This window comes from Eublepharis macularius, chromosome 10 (genome assembly GCF_028583425.1).
Source record: "Eublepharis macularius isolate TG4126 chromosome 10, MPM_Emac_v1.0, whole genome shotgun sequence".
NCBI lineage: Eukaryota > Metazoa > Chordata > Lepidosauria > Squamata > Eublepharidae > Eublepharis > Eublepharis macularius.
Genome location: NC_072799.1, coordinates 51,291,761 through 51,315,338, shown reverse-complemented (window position 1 = coordinate 51,315,338; position 23,578 = coordinate 51,291,761). Strand labels below are relative to the sequence as shown.

General features: G+C 39.7%; 1 protein-coding gene across 1 annotated transcript in view; it reads left to right on the top strand.

The window, feature by feature from the left end:
• The window catches only part of MGAT4D (MGAT4 family member D), a 63,377-nt gene extending 41,983 nt beyond the window's left edge, over positions 1-21,394 (top strand). Inside the window, exons 6-15 of the mRNA XM_054990001.1 lie at positions 1,652-1,765; positions 4,206-4,281; positions 7,141-7,255; positions 11,250-11,380; positions 13,046-13,153; positions 15,456-15,649; positions 16,906-16,984; positions 18,285-18,351; positions 20,544-20,656; positions 21,184-21,394. Coding sequence (XP_054845976.1) covers positions 1,652-1,765; positions 4,206-4,281; positions 7,141-7,255; positions 11,250-11,380; positions 13,046-13,153; positions 15,456-15,649; positions 16,906-16,984; positions 18,285-18,351; positions 20,544-20,656; positions 21,184-21,201 — 1,015 coding nt within the window. The 3' untranslated portion in view covers positions 21,202-21,394. The remainder of the gene's footprint in view (positions 1-1,651; positions 1,766-4,205; positions 4,282-7,140; positions 7,256-11,249; positions 11,381-13,045; positions 13,154-15,455; positions 15,650-16,905; positions 16,985-18,284; positions 18,352-20,543; positions 20,657-21,183) is intronic.
• Positions 21,395-23,578: the final 2,184 nt, after the last annotated feature.

Below are 23,578 nucleotides of genomic sequence, written 5' to 3'. Positions count from 1 at the left end.
ACTACTTCCCAAAGAATTTAATAGCGCAGGCCAAAGCACCCCTGTGTACATAGAATACTAGATGTAATGACCTTAATGCCATGAAGCAACGAACAATCTTTGCTGATATCTAGGCATTTCTAAACCCCTTTGTTTGGTTCCATGGAGCAGTAGTTCTACCTTTTTGCAGAGACTTTCTGATAACCTGCTGCTTTAATGTAATAAAGCATCCCATTTCTTTGTGATGCCTATCAGTATAGAATAATTGTCCTTTGAAAGGCGGAATTCAAGTGTGACTGTGGCTTTACTCAGGCCCTTGTTATGAAATGCAATTAAGGTCTAGATTACACTATAGTGTTTGGTTCTCTTAACCTGTTTTTCGAAAGATGTATATTTTACAGAGGGGGGAAAATGAAGTGGCTGCTTGTGCAGTAGAACAGGTGGGTTAGGGGAAGCCTTTAAAAAAAAACCTTTACAGAGGAAACATTGTATTGTTTCTTGCAGCTTGGTAGCAGTAGTAATAGAGCCATCATGTATGGACAAATGAAAACTTAATTCAGTGTTAAGAGGTACAGTAAAATGGCATCTAACAAAATGAGTTCCACAGTTAATATCTTCATTCCATTATCATTATATCTAATTCTCAACATGACCCCAGCTATGGATCCCTAGGTCATGTACAAAGAAATGGATTTTTCTACAGAACTGGGATATTTCCCAAGTTTGCAGAAAAAAATACTTTTTAAAAAGGTGAGTGGGACTTTAAATCCCTAAAAGATTAAACAAAAAATGAGACCTCATAAAATTTGGTCATGAGCCAACAGACGTTTAGGAAGGGGTGGGGGGCTTTGGAGGAAAACAAGGTGGTAGCCAGAAGAAGCGGGTACTGAGTGCTCACTATTTTTGTTGGGGATGGGAAGGAGCATAGAATCTCTGCCAGATGCTTTGTCCACCCATCAGTCTTCTCCGCCTGCCATCGCCACTGCCCTTGGCAGACAGTAAGGACCAGGAATGGTATTGAGATGTCAGACAGCTGCCAGGTCCCTGTTCCTATCCCAAAGTTGTCCATAAGTGCGGGGAGGATTGAGGAGCCTGCTGCAGCTCCAGATGATGGGATCCCCCCATGAGTTTGGCACCTGCAGCAACTGAAGGGAGGATGCATGTGAGAAGATAGGGGAAGGAGGGAGAGTGTAAGCCATTGCCCTGCCCACATGAGCCAGGCAGGCACAGGTGGCAGTGCTGCAGACGGGGGGGGGCAGGAGCTATTGCCAAGCTCCTCATGAGCCAAGGACGTAGAGATGACAACACAAGAGGTGCGTGGGCTGGTTAGCAAGTGGGTGGCCTAGCCACCCTCCCAATCTTGATCATCATCCCTACCATAGGAGTTATTTCATTATTAAGGAAGCAATCCTAGGTCTACTTGGAAATAAGTCCAATTTTATTCAATGAGGCTTACTCCCAGAAATTTCTCTTAGAATTGCAGCCAAGTTCTAACCTTTAAACACAATTAAAATTAGTCCAGATCTGCAAACATCGGGAGGGGGGAATTAATGTTCTGAAAATATATAATCTTCAGTTGCTCATTAACACGTGCAAATATAGACCCCTTATCCTATAAGGAATTTGTGCCTCTCTGCTTGTAGACCCTACTGTGTTTTTTCTTCTTCTTTAGCTTCCCAAATGAGGTATTTTCTGGAGTCCTAGAGGTTATTTCTCCACCTGCTTCCTATTATCCCCAGCTGTCCAATCTCAAGGAAACTTTTGGAGACTCAAAGGACAGAGTAAGGTATGATGGGCAGCATGTCTGCCTTCTCAAGCAGAACTTCACTTCACTTTTAAAAAAATAATGTAGTTTGTTTGTTTATTTTAAAATACGTATTTTACTTTTTGAAAGGAATCATACTGTAAATGGACGCTAAATACTGCACAGCCGCTCCCAACGGGTTACAATCAGATCTATAAAAAGACATTTATGACCTTTCTAGCAGTCATACAAATATGTCAGAATTCTAACTTAGAAGGAACAATGAAACCAAGGGCCTCCTCCAAACAAGCCCTATTTTTGTCATTATGTGTTTCTTTTCTGACAATAGAGGCAGTCACCCAGGGCTTCATTTCCCAGTCTCAGCAGTTGAGGAGGTCCAGCTAGAAGGGGTACCTTCAGTACCTTATTTATTTATTGCCTACTTTTCTCACTGAGATCTGAGGCAGATTACACAGTATAAGTTAGTATGAACAACATCCAGGACATTCAATGAACAAATATAATAAGTATGGGCAGCAGACATTTTAAAACAAGAATAAAACTGAACACAGAGATGAAATGTTGCTGAAACAAAGCTTAAGTAATTAAACATGACATCCTTAATGACACAGATACTACTCAGTAGGAGCATATATACACCGATAGACAGGACGCAGTAGAATAGTCTACAGTTCCTGTCCCTTTACCAAGGCATCTCTCTGAGCTGCCTCTAACAGCACAGACATGCTGAGCATGGCAGAGCATGGGGGGGGGGGGGGTCCTGCTGATATTAATGGCTTTGTACGAGATTGTCAGAACCTTGAATTAAGCCCAGCATAAGTTAAAACCAGCACCACACCAGGATTTAAGCTAGACACTAACCAGCAGGGGAGCTCTTGAGGCACATAGTGTCCCATTTAGAAGTCATGCCACCACATTCTTCAAGGGCAGCTCCACATACGGCGCTATAGTGGTTACGCTGAGAGGCTACGAAAGCATTCAAATGGCAGCTAACAAAATTAGATGTCAGCAGCAGGACTGGGGCCCTCAGTCTTGTTTATGATGAGGTGGTGTGCTGCACTGCCAATCACAATGGTATAGCTCCTGTTCCCCCTCATGTCCACTATGAAGAAAGAATGAAAAAGCACACTTTCCTTCTGGCTGGCTGAAGCTTCTCATCATTGCTTATCTGGCAGAATGGCCTGGTCCTCCCAAGAGGAACTGCTGATTTGGCCAAAGGGAGCCCATTGCTGTTCTGGACCAGCCCCACCCTTGGCATTGAGCTGGGCCATGCTGCCACTTATGGCAGTGGCAACCTCTCCTTCCTTTTGAGGAAGGCGGCGGCAAAGCAGCTGCTGCTGGTTGCTCCCTCACACATACACACACATACCCTTTCAGGCAGGTAGCGAGTTCTGACAGTAGCAAGGAGCAGCTGCCATTTCCCAGGAGGAGGAAGTGAGTGGTTTTATGCCGCTCTGTTTGTGATGACTAATGCTGGCAATCATTTACTGGGTGAGAAAACAGTGGCAGCAAACATCAGCAGCTGCATGAGGGTGCGGGAGTGGAGGGAGATGCTGCAGCTCCTAATAGCTGCCCTCAGTCATTTGCTGGGTGAGGCAATAACAGTTGCAAGTAGCAGCTGCCTCAGCCACCTTCGTATCTCTGTCTGAATAAGAAGTCAAAAGAGAACATGGAGAGAGGGAGTACCCCCAATATACCTGAAGCTGGGTCTTGTAGCTAGATTCTTATTTTTGAGGAAGGAAAGCAGCTTGCATAGTAGCCAAGGTTGGTAAAAGGCACTCTTGGACACAGCCAGTACATTAGCATCCAGAAGGAGGCACAGATCCCCTGAGTAACCTCGCAGTTAACAGACACATCCACCTCTCCAATCAGTGGCCTATCCTTAATGGATGGCTTATCCATCTTGTCTGGACTGTTCATTTATTCTCATCCAAATCATTACTGGATTATTCCAGGAAGAACTATTCCTGAATGACACCACCACACTACAGATGGAAAGGAGAAACAGAGTTGGGTGTCATGTGCATATTGTACTAACACCTGGACAGTCTTTCCCAGCAATTTCATATAGACGTTTAAAAAATAAGAGACAAATTCCTGCAAAATCCCACAGGATAATTCCCATGAGGAGAAAGAATAGTCTTCCAGTATTATATTTTGAACCCTGCCACTAAGATAGAAATGGATCGGTGTTCCTCCTATTCCCACTTCTTATAGTCCGTCTAGACAACACTGTGGTTGATGGTATCTATCAAACACTACTAAAAATGCCAAGAAAATCAGTGGAGGCCCAATCCTATCATGAAGGTTATCTACCAAGTCATGCAAGGCAATCTCATCCTGAACTCCAGCCAGAAACCTGATTGAAATAAGTCCAGATAATAGTTTTGTCTAGAGAGAAACAACAGAAAGTATAAAAATAAGCTCTTTTTAAAAATCAGAACTTATCGCTTCTATTTAGGTGGAGAACAAAACAGAATTTGGATTATAGCTTCTTAATGCTGTATGCCCAACCAAAGGGAACATTTTATTTACAGGTATGTTCAGCCGCTACATACAGACCTACATTGATTAAACTATTCTTTAAAAAAAAACCTTATGGAATACGTAGCAAGATACTAATTTCTCTGACTTTTTGGTACTTTTTTCTGTAATTTCTAGGCCTCAGTCAGGGTAATTGCATAATTTTGAGATGTCCACGATTATCTTTTACTAGATTTGTGACATTAATTTTATCTTTGATACAACTGATCAACAAAGAATTGCACACTTGAAACCACAATCCTAGAAATATTATGTGCAATTAAATAAGTACCACTTATTATATTGGCTCACAGAAATGGTATGTTTATAAAGAAGTTGACAGATGTAATTAGAAATGGCCCCGTCTTAAGCACACTTACTTCATTGCCAGTTCCATCCTATGCAGACTTCTAGATCAATTGAAGTCGGTGTGCTTAGAAGGGGTGTAACTCTATTTAGGATGGCACTGTGTGTGTTCCAGTGCTTAATATAAAGGATTAGTTCTTACTTTGTCTGAGCAGTATGGTTGCCACAGCTTCTGTGTGGTCCCATTCTATGCGGCTCTAATAACATTTGACCCCTGGAAATGATGTAGGTGGGGCAAATTATGTGGTTTCTCCCTGTGTCACCAGCATTGGCTACTCAGGAGGGCAGCACCGGGACAATCCAATCATATTCCATTTCCCTCCTGCAAAGTTTCTCTATTTCAAGCATTACTGGAACAGCATAGGATGCAACGAAGGGAAGAAGCAACCTCACTACTCAGGTCATGTAAGAATTGACCATTAGGACTAGAATATTAATTGCTTTTTACCAAGAGGACGAAAAAGGGACCCATAATGAATTATTAAAATATAAGAAGGGATTTTACTGTAAATTCCAAATCCCAGCATTACGTGACTTCAGATTTCACGCAAGGGATGCAAAATATGATCATGTCAGCAACATTCATGCAAGCATGCAGCTGGACATCTGGTAGCTGAAGACTGTAATAGCTTTATGCAGAATGAGTCTTGAAAATAGGCCCAAAGAAAAGCAATACGCAAACATAAAAATGTTAGCAACAGGCCATGGGAAAAAATAAGGAAGTTTCACAAGGACTGAAAAATAGCAGTAGCAGTCACATGAAATAAAGCAGGTGATGAAAAATGGGTGAGGATATATTAGAATAATATCACCATGCCTGGGCCACTATGGTGTTGTGGAAAAACTTGTTATCCAGTTTCATCCCTGAATAAATCTCAAACAAAAATGCCACATGCTAAGTATCTTCACTTCAGTAATCTTGTTCTGGACTAGATTGAGAAGTGAAAGATGGCCCAGATTAGAAATTCACTGCATATAGTTTGTTCACTTTTTTGTTGGGTAGAGGAAGAAGTGAAATAGAAGTTAAAGTCACATGCTGTACATTCCTTAGAGGATATGCCTGGATGAAAAGCCCTGTGCACATGAGTAGCAGAGGAAGGGACAAAACAAATGAACTTTTCAAAGCAATTTAAGGAAATCAACCCTATTAGCCGCAACTTCATTTTTCCTATGGACAGCTATGTCTCTCTCTCCTTTTAATGGAGTAAGGATTTGGTTAATCAATAAAAGATTGAGAGAGATTTAGAGAAAATTGTGTCAATATTTTGAGTGTAGTCATTCACATTTTCTACAGTCCGCGGGAACCCCTTGAGAGACTTTTCGTCATGTCATGGAGCAGATAATGGGGCTGTATGGGAACCATAAGAGCAGGCAGTCAAATCCCTCTTCACCTGGGGTGAATGGTAATTATTCTTTTTGTCCATTTAAGCTTGCTTCATCCTGAGATAATTATGCATTTCCACAGCTGAAAGCATCTTTGAGAAGCTCTGTTTCACTAGTTGTTAGAAAGTGCTTTTTATCAACACTCAAGGGAGATGAAATGAAAACATTAAAAAAACCAACAACAGCTTTTAGCATCTTGATTCAGAACTCGTGCCAAAACGTCGAGCACATTTACTGGGAATACTATTTCACTTCAGTAACTAGCTTAGAGCTCACACCATCTCACGAGATGGAGTTCTGATTTGTTGCAATTAACTTGCATTTTTAAAAAACATGGTAGTAGTAGAAAGCAAGCTGTTAGGCAGATCAAGTTGTTGAAACTAACAAAAGTAGTTTCAATGAGAGAACTATGCAACTAAGCAATTTAATGTACCCCCTACTTAAAAAGGGAAAATGCTGGCACTTAATCATCTTTACTTTTGATGAGGGGTCATATCCTGTGGACATGCTCCTTTAACAGAGGCACTTTCACTGATGCAAGAGGTCTCTTTTGTCAGCAGAAGGCTTCTTGTATTGGAAGTAAGTACAGCTGTTAGCACTTAGCAGCATAGATTCATAGGAACCAACCACACATTGTTTCCTTCTTTGCATCTCCTTATGGCCACTCCATTCCTTCCACTGCATGAAATGTAGCTTCTCCATCCATCCTATGTAACACCGTCCATGCCTAAGTAGGAGTCTTGTGGTGCCAAAGCAACAGTTGTGACTAATATAATTTTCTTCCTATAATCTTTAAAGTGCCACAAGATTCCTTTTTATTCTTACTGTATCAGACTAATATGGCTACTCTTCAAGGATTATTGTCTACTCTGGACAATTAATTCTATTTTTCATTTCCTTCTATCAGCCTACTAGTGCTTTGTTCAGTTACTCGTCTTCTCACTCAGCAGATGGGTATTCCAGTTCTATGTTTGTCTGTGAAGGGCAGAAGTGCCTTCTATATAGATGCCTTGTTATCATTTATATTCCCTTTAGTTCCTTTTTTTTTCTGGAAGAGACCATGTTGTCTTCAATGTCTGTAAAGTGAGCTATAGCTGCTATTGAAAGGCTGAATCTTTTTTCAGCTAGAAGATGACATTATAGCCAAGCCTGAGTATATAGAAATAATAAAGGATTTTGCTGAACAACAAGCATCAAATGACTGGATGATCCTTGAATTTTCTCAGCTTGGATTTATTGGTAAGTACAGCTGCAGTAGCAAGGGACCATTTTATACAAGGAAGGCACATTGCTTACATTTTGTTAAGGATCACGATGCCAATAAATGTAACTGTTTAGCAAATTATGGCTGCTTCTATCTGGGGAGGAGTCCCCATTTTACATTATGCACAATTAGGACTCCACATTGTGTGGATTGTTTAAAAAGTTAGCAGTTTGGAAGCCTGAGTGGAAAAAAACCTGCATATGGAACCAGCCTCTAACGTCACATTGTACCCAAGAGGGCATGACTCCTAGTGTTGGTCCCTGTCTGTGTGGTCTGCCAATGGAAGAATACAATACAGAGTATATTAAAACTTGTATTCTAGCATACATTTACAAATATGATCTATATGGATGCAAATATTAAAGTAACTGTACTAGTTTTCTTGCCCTTACTTTGATCATGGTTCAGTTCATGGGGACAATGGCTGGAGACTCCAGATATAGGGAGAGGAGTCTAGTTTTTTCCTCCAATGGACTTGACAGTTGGTAGAAAGCATTCCGGTCATTGGGTCAGGCATTCAAAGGAACATTCAAATCTTAATTTTTGATGTTATGGTATGGCATGGGAGGGGCAGATGTAGTAATATGCTCGTCTATATAATTTATTTAAATAATGATAAGGTATTCTATTTCAGAGGGTTTTTAAAGATTAAAATAGATTTTTTTTGGAAAATGGAATTAAAATATTTAAAACCAAAATATCAGAATAAAATGACTTCTTATACAGAACAGAAATTTCCTTTCTAAAAATACATAATTTATCATTTATTCATAGTAGAAATGAGGAATAGCATGGTCATTCAATATTACATTTAAAAATGTGTACCTTATAGTGGTAGTTATTCTTAACAACTCAAGAAAAATATATGCAGGAGTTTATTGTAACTGGTAGATGTTGGAAATGGTAAATGTTTATTACTATTTGACAAAATTAAAATTTGATGAGCTGTCTCTATATAAAACAGACGTTAGCATGTTAATGTTTCTTTGCATGGCTTCTATTGTTTTCAGTTCTGGAAACTTTCTTTTATCAGTAGGAATGCTATAAAGACATCAGAGATTGAAATATGTCCATCTATTAATTTTATTTTAGCATAGATCATGAAGGCAATATAGAGAGATAGAGAATAGATGTGCTTTAGCCCATTGGTTTGAAACAGCTTGACTATGCCTAGTTCTGTATTCAGTGGGGGCTGTCTAAAACTGATGCAAAATATTGGAGTTCTTGTTCCTTCGGTCGATGAACTGGATCTAGCCAGTTTTTTCACTCCCTCTCGCCCAGTTCTCACCTTACTATAGCGCCTGCCCTACATGGATTTTGTACATAGGGGTCCCATGATGCCCAGCATAATCCTTTTTGGTGGTCAAAAGGGGACTCGTCCTTCATTTTTCATTGGCAGAAAAGCTGATTACATCCAACCCACTGCTGGTACAACTCAACTGCAAGACAGAATAGTGAATGCAAAATATATGTCATTGTCAACATAAATCAAAGTCAACATAAAAAACCCTGAGAAATATGAAGAATGAAAAATTAGCAAAAGATTTAATATCCTCCATTGATATTAACAAGACCATATGACATACATCATCTTCTGTATTCATGGTGCAGAGGAAACCAATTTACAGAAGGAGATATAGCAAGGCAAAATAAGAGAACTATAGGCCTATGCAGGATTCTGCTTTCTTCTGCTGAACTGCAAAGAAAGAAAAAATATGCCAGAGTGCAACATGAGATGTCTTGCTTGTACATAACCTCCTTTACATGCATTTAAAATAGTGCAAAACATGACACAAGTGTTTGCTGATGGAACAACATTAACTAGTTTTGCCTGTTTTGTTCTTTCTCTAGAATTTTTCCTATCTAGTCAGGGCTGTATTACGGCCGGGTTGTAATAAATGGCACTGTTTTAACAGTGGATGCAATTCAGCCAAAGTTGAAAATGTTTGTGTTCCACTGTCATTTTAATTAAGAGTTCAGCATTGAATCAGTGAGATGATGAGTGAAACTAAAAATGCCCACTTTGTCTGTATTATACCCTCCATTTTTCCAAAGCGGGATAGGTAATACAATTAAAACCAAAATATCACAAAACAGTATACAAGCTTTCAGTTTCTCCAGAACTATTCATTATTCCGGATGTAAAAAAAAATTTAAAAGGGGGAGAGAAAAATGATGCTTCAAGGCAGAATGCTTACAAGATGAGACCTTAAGGTCAAGACAAACAAAGAAAAGAGCAGGGGGACACACCCAAAACTCAACCCTAAATATACTGTGGATGCTATAAGGGTCAAGCTATAACAATTAAAATATATTCAAAATAAAGATTTATTATAGAGTGTACACAGTAATAAAATTTAAAACATGGGGCCTGAATGTCAGGCTACATAAGATATCAGAGCAAGCTTTAGATAAGCTATAACATTTTCCAAATACAGTTGATAAAAATGTCAAATGTCCAACACACGCCCATTCGCATTTCAGCTGTAGGGTCTTCCCCAGTGGTCAATAACATACACTTTTACAAAAAACAAACCCACACATCTAGAAACTAATATGTATCAATTCTGCCATGAGGATATTACTTCATATATTGTGTGGTGTGATATAAATTATTACAGCTGGCCATGGATCCCTTCACATGGTAATTACACTCACACAAAACTCTTCTTTGGTGTTTTAATCTGGTATTAAGTTTCCAATATTTCTGGATGTGTGTATCATCAATCTGTAATTGAAATCAAATGGCCCTTAAGGTAGGGTTGCCAGGTCCCTCTGTCCTCTTAGTGGGAGGACTGCGACCTGGCACTTACCCTTTTCCAGCTCTATGTATACCGCCCCCCTTCATGCGCAAAGCGCGCATGCTCTCTAAAGCTGGCGTGATGATATCACTTCCATAAGTGATGTCATCATGCCAGCTGTGCGACAGCTTCACTTCTGTAAGTGATGTCATCGCGCTGACTGTGAGAACGCTTCCGTGCTCAGCACAGGGCTGATTCGGCCCATTTGGGGCCCAAATCAGCCTCAAATGAAGCGCGGAAACGCTCCCACAGCTCGTGCAATGACATTACTTATGGAAGTGATGGCGCTGCACTGGTTGGGAGTGCGCACATGGCGTGTGCTCTTAAGGTCACTGGGCGATTGGCGGACAAGGGGGCAAATCCCCGGGAGTTTGCCCACCACCGGTGGGCACCTGGGAACCTTACCTTAAGGTCATGGCCTGACATCTTTTTCTCTCCCTTCCCCCTCCTTTTAAAACTTCCAGCCTGATGAAGAATTCTGGAGAACTTGAAAGCTTGTACATCTTTCTATGTTATTTTGGTTTGTCTTAATAAAAGTATTGTGTAGCTTTTCTTTTTGGATGTACTTTTTGGATTTTGCTTTGGACCAATGTAGTTAACTGCAACCTCTTTCTAATCTAATGAAAAATACTTTGGCCATCATAGAGACTGAGTACTAGTAGCGATGCACTAAGGTAATAATAGAACAATGGGTACTTAATACTCCACAGAAAGCAGAAGACCCCCAACAACTACTACTACCCTCCAAAACTAAACGCGTAATCCTAAGAACAGTTATGCCAGTCTAAGCCCATTGAAATCTATGGGCTAAGACTGGAGTAACTCTTCTTAGGATTGCACTGTAAGTGTATCTTTCCTGCTGTGCCAACCCTTGAGCATCATAGCATATGCAGGCATGAACAGCAGCAGAGGAAAAATGAAACAAGAGTGGAAGATTTTAGCAGCTGTTCTGCTGTGCCAGCTCCTAGAAGAAACAGATGCCTCTCTGCTGCAGAATTATGCCCTTTGTTCCTAATGTAAGCAGGGCACTGCTGTCTATCTAGATATAGACAAGAACAATAAGCAAAGAATGCTGATTGAGCAAAGAATGCTGATTTCTCCCTTGTGAATTGTTCTGTGTTAAAAGTAAAGTTGTAATTTCTTCTTCATTCTTAAAAATTATTTTCAGGAAAATTATTCAGATCCAGAGACTTGCCACTTATAGTAGAATTTTTTTTAATGTTCTACAAAGATAAACCAATTGACTGGCTGCTAGACCACTTACTTTGGGTTAAAGTTTGCAATCCAGAAAGAGATGCGGTAAGTAGTATGTTAAAACTAAGTAAGATACATTAGGGAAAAGGTCTGTTATGCAGCAGCTACATTTAAGAAAGGGAAAAATATTTTTGCACATGCTTACACAAATGGAATTTGCCAGCAGTTCTGGGACAAATGTACAGTAAGTTCAAAACAAATAATTTAACTAAACCGGTGTGACAGACAGGACTGGCTCCAGCTTCACTTCTTTTGAGAGACGGCCAAAGGGAACAGGTGGAATGCTGGGCCAATTAGAGTTAGAGTTTGTTGGAGGGACAAGGAGGCTCTTGAGAGACTGACAGCTAAGCTAGAAGTGATGAATTACATTAGAATGGCAAGTGAACAGACTCACATGTATTCCTCCCTGTCCACTTGTGCTCCATGCAATTGCGTGAAGTGCCAGTGAACAGGGAGGAATACATAGGTGTCTGTTCACTTGCCATTCAAGTGTAATTCGTCATTTCTAGCTTGGCCCTGAGAGCTAAGCTACAAGTGATGCCAGACATGTTTTTTAACATGTTGGGGATGCAATTTTACCTAGCGAGGCAGGGAAGGCAGAGAAGAGGAAGAGCTTTTCGAAGACAGTTTTCAAAGACAGAGCCACGTGAGATCGCTGGGGGAAAGGAACATTTCAATTGTTTTCTTGCAATCTCAGTGGAGGGGTGAACTACCAGCTCTTCCCCTCCTCTGCCTCCCCACACTAGTAGGGACAGGGTCCTGTATTCCTCTCTCCGTTGAGATTGCAAGAAAACAATTTTAAAGTAAGTATGTGATGTAATAGGAATGAGAACAAGATATAAGCAAATAGGCTGTAATCCCACACAAAATTGTTTAGTGTTGCCTGTTGGTACAAGTTAATTATATGGACAAATCATTGCATGTCTGATTTCTGCCGTGAGATAGAATCCTACCAAGTTTTCCATTGACCTAAGAAGAAGGGAGCGATCTCTCCTTCTCCTCATTGCAGCCCCTATCCTGTATGGCTTTTTGTCCACACTGATCCCACGATCCCTATCATAGTCTTTTGGGGTCTTTTCCATCTTGTACCAGTGAAAAAAGTAGAATCCAACCTATGGGCCAGTTTATTTTGAGATCAAATGTTAATTTGCAATTCTATTTCTACTCCATCGCCCCCATTGTCCACTTGGGTTTGTTGTCACAATGCTGTTGTGACAGCCATTAGCTTCCTCTCTGAGCTCCCTCCCATATCCTGACCTGGATAGCCCAGGTGAGCCTGATCTGGTCAGATCTCAGAAGCTAAGCAGGGTGAGCTTTGGTTAGTAATTGGATGGGAGACCTTCAGTGAAGACTAGGCCTGCTTGCCAGGAAAACCCCACCAGGAGTTACCATAAGTCAACTCTGACTTGAGGGCACTCTCTTCCACCCCTATCCTGACCAGATACACATTACTCTTGTACCATGCCTATGTAAGTCTTCCCCCTCCCTCAATTATTCTGAAAACTGTGTGTACACACACGTGCGCATTTGAATTGTTTCTTTTGTAATATCGCACAAGTTCAGTCAGTATGCATGAGCCACAGCTGTCTATAATACACACAGTTGGTCTGTTCACCTGCTGCAACTGAATATGTTTAGCAAGACAAAAAGTAATAAATATTCAGAAAACTGAAAAGTGCTGCTGACTGTGGCTGTCTATCTCCTTTCCAGAAACACTGCGAAAGGCAAAAGGCCTATTTGCGTATCAGTTATAAGCCATCACTTTTTCAGCATGTGGGCATTCATTCATCTTTAGCTGGAAAAATACAGAATTTGAAAGTAAGATTTCTTTTTTGGTCTCCTTTCTCTAAATCCATGATCAGAAATTGTATAAGCAAGTACAAATAATGGATAAATGTTTTTGTTAGAACTCACACAACATTTCGTTCAAAGAGAAGAAAATGAGTCCTGGAGCTTTGAGAAGCTGGGCCAAATGGTTACTTATGAACTTTCCTGGGTTTTTGTGAGGATGTCCACCACACTTTCTCTGATTTAGGGTTGCTGTTGTGTACTGGGCCGAGCAAGGCCTCTAAAGTAGTTACTGTACTGATTGTAATGCACTATACTGTGTTGAGCTTGAGGTTCAGTCAAGGCTCCCAAAGCCTGCATTCTCATTGGTCCATAATCCCTGCAATATCACTGGTTACTTTCTCATGACAGCAGCCAATCGGTCCTCTATAATAAAGACCAATCAGTGGCCTGTCTACTTCAAACAGTGTATATAGTTTATGCAGATGATGGTATTCTAAAATATGTATTCTCATTGGCTATCAGTTATTCTGGGGGTGGAGCTGCTGTATATATATTGAGGACTTCTGTTCAGTCTGTCAGTGTGTGTTGTGTTCCTGCTAAATAAAGAGCTATTGAATCACCTCGTGTCTGAACCCACTATTTAATAGTTGCAAACTCCAGCTTGGCAAATTCCTGGATATTTGGAGACAGTGCTTGGGAGGAAGCTCAGCAGGGTTGTGATGTGATTGAGTCCACCCGTTGAAGCTGCCATTTCCTCCAGGGGAACTGATCTCTGTAGTCTGGAGAGCTGTTATAATTCCAGGAGAACTCCAGGCTCCACCTGATGATTGGCAGGCCTGTCTCTGATGATTACCCCCTTTGCATCTTTTTGTTGGTGTTTGCAGCCAGCTAAATTGCCCCTACTTGTATTTACACTGTTTCACCTCAGCACTACTGGCAGCCAGGTATGATATTCCTTTGGCTATGTGACAGCTTCTCCATTTTCAGGAAGAGAGCGATTTGGGGGAAAAGAGGGGATATCAATGTAGCAAGTGCTCAGGATGCAAAAAAACTTTTCTCCACAGCATCCTGTCAAGGGAATAGGGTTGCTGCCATAGTGGACCAAATGGGACTGGAATTGGGAAGAGACTGGCTTTCTTTTCAGGAATGGGAAAATGAATGTGGGGACTGGGCTGTCTGAATGTGTTACATATGTATGTAAACAAATATTCCTGTCCCCATTTCAGGCCTCCCTTCTTCAAGAATCATCAATGAAAAGGATAGTAATATCAGAAGGGTGCAAAGCTTTTTGTAAAATTAATTTCCCTGGTGCAGCTAAGGCTTAGCATTGAGCTGTGTGTGTAGAGTTCCATTTTACTTTAAGTAAAAAAGCAGCAGCTCAACAGCACCTTAAAGATTAACAAAATTTATTCCAGCGTAAGCTTTTGGGAGTCAGAGCTTATTTCCTCATCTGTGCATCATCTATGCATCATCTGTGCATGAAAGCTTACATGGAGTATATCTTGTTTCTAAGCTCTTGCCTGACTCCTGTTTTATTCTGCTTCTCTAGACTGACACGGCTACCCATCTGGAATTTGAGAAATCAGTGAGCAAATGCTAGGCTTAGAATCCTGCCCTGTCAATGGCCTGCTGGCAAAAAAATCCCGTTGCCACAGGAACTGCTAGTTTGACCTCTCTGTCCATTTCTGTCTTGTCTCCATACTTTTGTAATGATGTAATTATCTCTGGCTTACCCTTTCTATAGCTTTCACATATGTGGATTACAATTTTGTTGGAAAGATTTGGTACATGTTTAACAGATGCTTAATTTTCCGAAGTTCTGGTCCACATGTAGTGAAACTGAAAATACTAATGTTGCCCTTTGAGACATAATGGGAGGGTCGCACCATATACATGGTGAAACATAGTGATGGAAAAGGCTTATGCTTAACAGTTATTCTGAAGAACATTCACTGATGCATTATTCATCACAATGGCAGCCTCTATCACATTTAAGTATGTAAATAATAGTTTCTCTGGCCAGCTCTGTTACAGTCAGTGTAGCGTGGTGTGGTGTAATATGAGAGCCAGTGTGGTGTGATTGTTAGAGTGCTGGACTTGGACCTGGAGGATCTAGATTTGAATCCACACTCTGCCATGGAGTCTCACTGGGTGACCTTGGGCCAGATATGTACTGTCAGACTAACCTATCTCACAGGGTTGTTGTGAGGATAAAATGGAGGAGAAGAGAATGATGTAAACCGCCCTGGGTCCCCATTGAAAGGAAAGGTGGGATATAAATGACATATATAAAATAAATAAAATAATGATGTATATTTATGTCTGACAGGATAAAGATTTTGGCAAAAACCAGTTATTTAAAGCACATATCAACCCTCCTGCAGAAGTTAGTACAAGTTTAAAGGTATTCCAGCACTTTACACTAGAAAAAGCTTATAAAGGAACGGACTGTTTCTGGGCTTTTGCTCCTGTGGCTGGAGATTATATCCTATTCAGCTTTTTTCAGCCATTGAAAATTGAAAGGTAAGTAAATGGTGGAAGAATATTTCCAGTGAAATTTGTAATTAAAGTAATTTATATAGATTTTCAAAATGATTCAGCTTTCTAAGATCTATATAACTATATAACTATATGGATGTATATTCCAATAATTTGTAAATAAAGTCCATTTCTGAGTAAAAGAAATCAAGGCATTTCTTCTCAGTCTTGTATAAACTTTATCAAGTATCTACTTCTGCATTGTCCAATAACATTTTGATTTGCTGGGACAGAAGAATTCTTCCAGTGTCCAGCCCAAACTATTCTTCCTGCAGCTAGAGGATTTATTATCAAGTGCTTTACAATCAGTTGATAATTGGCCCCAAAATAATTTAGTAGATCATTGGCATCTTAGAACCAGTAATAGTTTCAATTTCTAATACTACTGTGATCAATATTGCATAATATTGCACATGCGTAAGTCCACACATGAATAAGTTCACCAGAGATGCAAAGAATCAGCATGAAATGCAGACCATTTCCAGCATTTACGTATATTTGTTCTAAAAATTCTGGCTAGCCTTGACAGGGTAAGATAACACTTAAAGCAAAGTTTATATTAAGCTTCTCGAAGAACAACTCATAGACGAGAATTTAATATTATGTATATTTCCCCTGATATTAACATATTAAAACTCATATCCCCCATATAAACCTATACTTATGCAGCTATGTCATTTGCTGAACTTTGTACATATACGTAGGCTGTCAGCACAATGATTATTACTCATGAATGGAAGATGTATAGGAGGGTGGGGTAGGGTTGCTTTTACATCATGACCAAACCAGGTAACAGAACAGATGGATGCAGGTATCTCATTATTTTAAGTAAAAAACAGTCATGAGGTCTGCCAGTCACAGAAGCAGCAGAGGGGGAAGGGATCTTAACCCTTACCTTGTGGGACACTTTTCAAATCAAAGTCAACCCCCTTAAGTTTCTTAATTTTCACACCACTTGGAGAAGGTGATTTTGATCATAAAATGCCCCTCAGTTAGGCATCCTCCCTCTATTACACCTGTGATTCAATTTGTAGCCTCCCATGGTTGCTTTCCATATTAAAAAAAGTCAGCATTATTGGGTGACTGCTGAGCCTTTTATATGTAGTTAGTCCCCTGGTCTACTTATGCCTCTTCTTCCATCTCTAAATATGCAGAGAACACTGAATATGAGAACTGCCTTAAAAGCTAACAAGCTAAATGTTAGGTTATACAAGTAGTGATACTGAAATACTCTTTTCCAGGTACTTATTTAAAAGTGGAAATATGGAACATCCTGGAGACAAGCTATTTAATACTACTGTAGAAGTTTTTCCTGCTGATGTAAGTATTTCAACTCTCACATTAATATAAGTCCTGACTCCCCAGCTTACCGGGGTGGTGATTTGCAGGCCACTGGGTGCAGGTGCACAGTGAGGCTCCTGCTGCAGTGTCTGGGCCTAAGCGGCTTCCTTAGGCCCCACATGACCTTGTGGGAGCCAGTAGTTTCAATAAGGGGCAGGCTGGCTGGGCATGGAGGGGCGTGCCTGGCCAGTGGATCTGAGCAGTGCAGTCTTCTTTCATGTCCGCCAGCAAGTCTTATTAGCAGGAGCTGCCCAGGCCCAGTCTCCTGCAGTGGTACCCCACCCAACCCATCCTTGGTGCAGGCAGAGTTACTTTAGGTTCACAGGGACACGCTTTTCGAGTATGTCATTGGGAGTGTTTGTTTTATCCGTTGTCTTGTCACAACTTTGGTTTGGGCATTGGGCACAGATCTGTTTGGAAGGAAATACAGCCTGCGAGCACTGTTTCCTCATAGCTAGGGATTCTGTTAAGGGATCTTGGGGGCAATGCAAGGCAGGGATAATTCCAATTCAGGGGCTATCGGGGCATGCTTGCTCACAGGTGATGGGAGCCACACAAAGATGTATGCCCAGGTGAAATTGACTTATTGTCATCCCATGGTGCACCCCCTCCACTGGTGGACTGAGGGGGCAACAGGGTCATCAACTGGCAGGCAAGTCAGCTGATATCAGGACCCATGCCCCGTGCAATACCAAGGCTCCTATAAGCTGTAAGCAATAAAGTCATTGCCTTCTTAACTCCTCCTGTGTTTCTATGTCTTCTTAGCTTCTGCCTTCACCCCCCACACCTCAGGCTGGTCCAGAAAACTTTTTCACTTTTTATTTATAGTTAGGAGGAGAGGTTGCTGTCTCCATAACTTGGGCAGTAGTCCTGACCTGTGAAATAGTTATTCTTCTAGCCAATGTAGGGAATAGTTTTTCAATGAAAAGGTACAAATATTCTCTGCCCCCCTTGGCCACTTTTCCTCTCATCTTTTTCCTTGGTAGATGCTTGCTAGGTCTTTCTGGATGCCCACCTCCTCACCTACCTGTCACCTTAGTCTTCCTTTCATCCAGCCAAGTCTCTGTTCTCCTGGTCTTTCTGGATGCTTGTCTCCTCAGTCACCCCTTGCTCTGTTTGCTTCCACCTGGCTGCTCACCTACCTGTCTAGTCATCCATCCACCTAGCCATCCACCCAGTTTTCCTTCATGCTCATTCCTCTAGCACACATTTTAGAGCAGCAGATAATCTATGTCATCCAAGAAAGACTAAATTTGCTGGGAATTTTGTTTTGTTATAGGATTTACAACCTGTAGAAGACAATGCACAGAATTTTGAAAAAACACAGGATGGATATTTACAAATAGGTAAAAAATGATGCTCATTAGTCTATGTATTTTACTAAATTTCACTAGGGCTGATATTTTAGCAATTTTTTTAAAATTGTAGCTTTTTTCAAAAACTTAAATAACAATGTAACTTTTCCCCAAAAACTTAAATAACATTGTACAATAAGCTATAAACTATTTACAATATAAGAGGATCAAACATGTCTTAGAAGAAATAGCACATAACTAAAAGTCCAACCATATCCTTGCTATACATAATATACTTGTTCAAGTTATAACAATAAAATTATGAACATATAGGTCAGAGGTATGCAATTGTTTATCATTACTTACAGAGTTTAAGAAAGGTAACCACTGCTCAAAAAATGTTGATTGATACTGTGGGTTATCTATAGATTGAAGACGATTAGCTATTTTATCCCTGATAAAAATGTCCTGTAGCTTTTTATTCCAATTTGAAGTGAAGGGCAGCTGTTCTTGCTTCCAATTTGTTGCTAGGAGCATTTTTTCCACAGCAAGCATTGTAAAAACCAGATTTTTCCTAATGATCGGAATCGTGGGGTCTTCCCAAAGGCATAATAATATTACTTCAGGATGTTTAGGGATTCTATATCCAGTTATTTTTTTAAAATTTGTGCTATAATTAAATCCCAATATATTTGAACTTTGGGGCATGCCCACCATAAATGAATGTAATCTCCAACTAAACCACATTGTTTCCATCACAGTGGGCTTATTTTGTTATTGATATATTGATGTTGGAGGCATGTCATATACCACCTTGCCATTATCTTAAAAGATGTCATTGTAATATTAATTGCTTTGGACTGTAAAGCCTTTCCTCGCCAAATTGTATCCCACTGGGACTCCGACAAAGTAATATTGCAATCCCTGTTCCATTTAGCTTGATATTTTGGAGGATTTTATTTGTTAATAAGTCAGTTTTCTAAAGTAAAACAGCACATCAATGAACATTTTTAATGTAATGTGTGATGCCATAAGTAGTTATTTGAATTACATTAATGAAGATTAAAGATCTCGAGTCCTGGGAGGAAAGGGCTAGAGTGCAAACCACCAAGCACTGCCATTCCAAAACTACCAATGAAATACTATCTGGAGCAGAGCAGCCCAGGGAGCTAATATATGGAAAATGGGGTATGGAGAGAAGATATGAAGTTAGTATATTTTTAAAATATTGTAAACAACTCTGGGAAACTTATTATAAAAACATAATATAAATAGTTTCAGGTAGGTGGCTGTGTTTGCCCGCAATATTACAGTGGGTTTTGAGTCCTAAGGTGCCCCTGGGCTCAAACCCTGCTATTCCATAATGTAAGTCTAATTAATAATTAAATATATTGTTCTGCATAGTACAAGTGAACTTTTTAACAGAAGGTAATAAAGGCATTTAATATCCCAACCATTTAATAATATATAGCACAATGACTAATCACTCATTGGGCTGTATTCACCATCCCAAATGCAGACTGTGCAGCACAAAGCAGCCACAGACATAAGTTTAAAATACCATCTTTCTCTGACTTTTAGATGCATGTACTGCTGAATAATCTAAAGAAAATGGGAAAGTAAGCAGACAGGGAAAATAAGAGTAGTAAAAATAGCATAAGAAAGAAGGGAAATAGACATAGAAGGGGGGAAATTATATTAACATTTAACAATTAGGGAGGGAATTATATTAACATTTAAGATTTAACAATTATATTAACATTTTTCTATATTAGGTTTTCAAAAACTATTTAATTCATTCTGATTCTCTGTGACATATTTACTTGGATCCAATCAAGTATTTCCACAGATGGAAGTATTCCTGTTTGTGAAATACAACTTTCTCACCTTTCTGTTCCCACTGCAGCCAAAATACTCCCCTGAAATGCTGAATTTTGGACTGCAATGGCAGGAGAATGTGAGAAATGTGTACTCCATCGATGGAAAACTTTCTTTTTGCAGAAACAGCCTGTTGGATCCAAACCACTCTCTTGTTTCCCTCAATGTACCTCAGTTTGGAAGGGCATTTTCTAAAGGAGAATGTTGATTTTCTCCAGATCTACTCTCATGTACAATGTGTAGTGCATAATTTTCAACCCCTGTATAACATTTAATTGTCTCTTCTTATATATAATATTGATTATCCTAGGGGAAATAATTTCATTACAGCCTGTACCAACAGTAATAATTTCACTTCCAAATAGGTGCCTTTGAAAATGGAGTTGCAGATGGCATCATCAATCCATCTATAGGAAAAATATATGCTCTTCGTTTATCTATCCATTCTAGTTCTCCTGTGTGGGCCTTACTCAGTGAGGTACGTATAGAGGGATAGGGAGATTGTTGAGATGATTAAGTTCTTTTCACAACCAGCTGCAGAAATGTATATGCAGAGTAAAAAAGGCCTTACAATCCATTTGGAAGAGATATTTTGGAGTTCTCCTGTTTCTCCCATTTGGTGTATTCTAAATTTGTACTGAGAGAGAGATGGAAGGAGCTTGTGCCCCCTCCATTCACTTTATTCTGTATACACATTTAGCAGAGTAATAGACAACACTTTCAAAAGCCCTTTTTCAGCTGTCCTAAGTGCATATAATAAACAGTTTGAGTTCAGCAAGATTGTGACCAAAAGCTCCATGCATGATATATTAAGATTCATTGGAACCTGTACGTGGAATATTTTTCTACAAATATGCTTTAAAAGTTCTCCAAATTATTTACGGTGAAATTTGGAGCAAACAATGATAATATACGTAAAGATATCAAAAGGTGATCAAGTAGAGGAAATTTGCTCACTTAGTATTTGCAAGCATTGACAAATAATCCATTTCCTTTTTAACACAGATATTTTTAAAGACATGAAAAAGACGACTGTTCTTCAAACGTTTGAAGGCTGCATGGAAATAAGGCCATCTAGTGGCAACAACAAAATGCTCAGCGGATTAAAACCTAATTTCTTTCCTAATACTATGTAGTAGGAGAGGAGGGAAATGTATATTGTGTATACAGAACATCAACTTTTATTAAATATTTTAAATAATTATAATATATTGCCAATAAGCCCTTTTCAAATAAAAATACTTTGAATAATTTGAATAAATATAATGTCATGTGTTTTTGTTTATAGTACACTGGATTAATTATGTCTTTACAAATATGTTAAAAATAAGCTACACACACACACATACACAAACATGATCCTGTCTAATCTGAGTACTGTTGAATGCTATTTCAGTTGGAGAAAGTATATCATTATTTAATTGATCACATTGCTATCCAGCCCTTCCTTTAGGTGCCTCTTAAGGTATACCTGGTAAGAGCTAGTGTGATGCAGTGGTTAGTAGGATCTGGTAGACCCAGGTTTGAATCCTCACTCTGCCACGGAAGCTGACTGGATAACATTGAGCCAGTCACATGCTTTCAGCCTAACGTACCTCATATGGTTTTTGTGAAGATATAATGGAAAAAAGAAGAACATGTAAGGCTTTGGATCAGTGTTAGGGAGAAACGCAACGTATAAATGAAGTAAACACATCCCTGACTGCATGTCTTCAGTGTATCCTCACAGCAACCCTGTGAGATGCTAAGATGATAGAGAGACTGGCCCAAAGCTATCTACTAAGCTTAATGGTTGAATGGAGGTTTGAAACCAGGTGTCATTAAAACACATCCAATGCTCTATACACCAAGCTGTACAAATATATTTGTACCTTTTCATTAAAATGAATGAAATTTAAAGACAACTTTCCTAAATCAAACTATAAATGGTGTGTGTTACTTCCACACTCTATATCCAAGTTCTGCCCCAAGTTTCAAAACTATGTCTTGTTAGTGGTGATCAAGTCAGTAGGTATGGACATCTTGGTACACCTCCCACTTAAAGCAGTCACTGTATGCCCATATTAATATTTCAAAAGCTGAGAGGCTAGGATTCAAATATTCACTTGTTCATATTACAGTGGTTCTGCAAGAACAAGGAAAATCTGGTCCTCCCTTTATGCCATGCATTCCCCTAAGGAAATCTGAAATTCATAGTGGGCAGCACAAGTGAATTTCCCAGTATTTGCATACTGTTTGTAATATTGGTTCCACGCTTTGCTGAAGAAGATCGTGCAGTGCAATGTACAATGTGCAGCGCCTTGATTCTTTTTTACAGTAGTCGTTTTCACATGTCTTTAGGTCATCTTCAAGGCACGATTTCTGATGTCACCTGATCATGATCCCATTTCGTGATGCAATAATGTCAGAAATTGTGCCATGAAGACGCCCTAATTCCCTGAGTTTTGTGCGATTTTGTGTGTGGGTAAAGATGTGTGAAAACAAGCAGTGTGTAGCTACAAACCCAAAACTCTGCTTAGTTAAGATATGCACAAATATCTGATGGATCAAAACTGGTGTTTTAAAAGGAGAACACAAAATCAAAAATATTATAGGTAATTTAAAGTGCATCACTGCTAAACATATAGTCTGCACAATAAATGTATTGCACAATAAGTTGTCATTAAATCATTCAGTAAGGGTAGGATGCTGCATGAAAGATGCTGAAAATGAGGGATACAATTCTCTGGAGTGTGTATGGGAGAAAAAGATGCTTGCTGATAAGAAACTGCACAGGGATATTTCCTTTTCTTTGCACAATGGCAAGCATGCTGTGTTCCTTAGCAACTTGCTCCATGGTTACTCCGTAGTACTTTGTGGGTAGGGCTGAGATCGGTTATTTGAATGGAAAGTGCACTCATTTACAGTGATAACTACCTGCTTCATTAGTACTCCATGGACAGCAGTCGACAATTCCATTCTCTTTGATTTCATTAGGTGCATCCCACTTGTCAGCAGCAAGAAGTTCCAGGGCAACTCTAGGTACTGGATTTAGGTTGCTATCCTAAGAACATTGTCCTGAGAGTAAGCATGGTTGAAGAAAATCGTACTTATTTCTGAATAGACCTCCTTAGGATTGGTCTCTTAGTTCCCAAGAGCTTAGAAAACATTTAAAATTGGTGGTATCTGTAAACTGGTGTTTATTTTCAAATATACAAGCAAAGCAATAGCAGAGGCAAATACACTACTATTCTCCACTGCAGGTACTAATCCCATGACAGGTCCCAAAACAGAGCAACTGTATCCCAACTTTGTTCCAGGTCCACAACTCTCTGCCTCTAAAATTCAACCTGTAAAACAGTTTCTGTCTCTCTGTGCCTCCCTCCAAAGTCAAACGAGTGTCTCATTTGGAAGGCTAGAG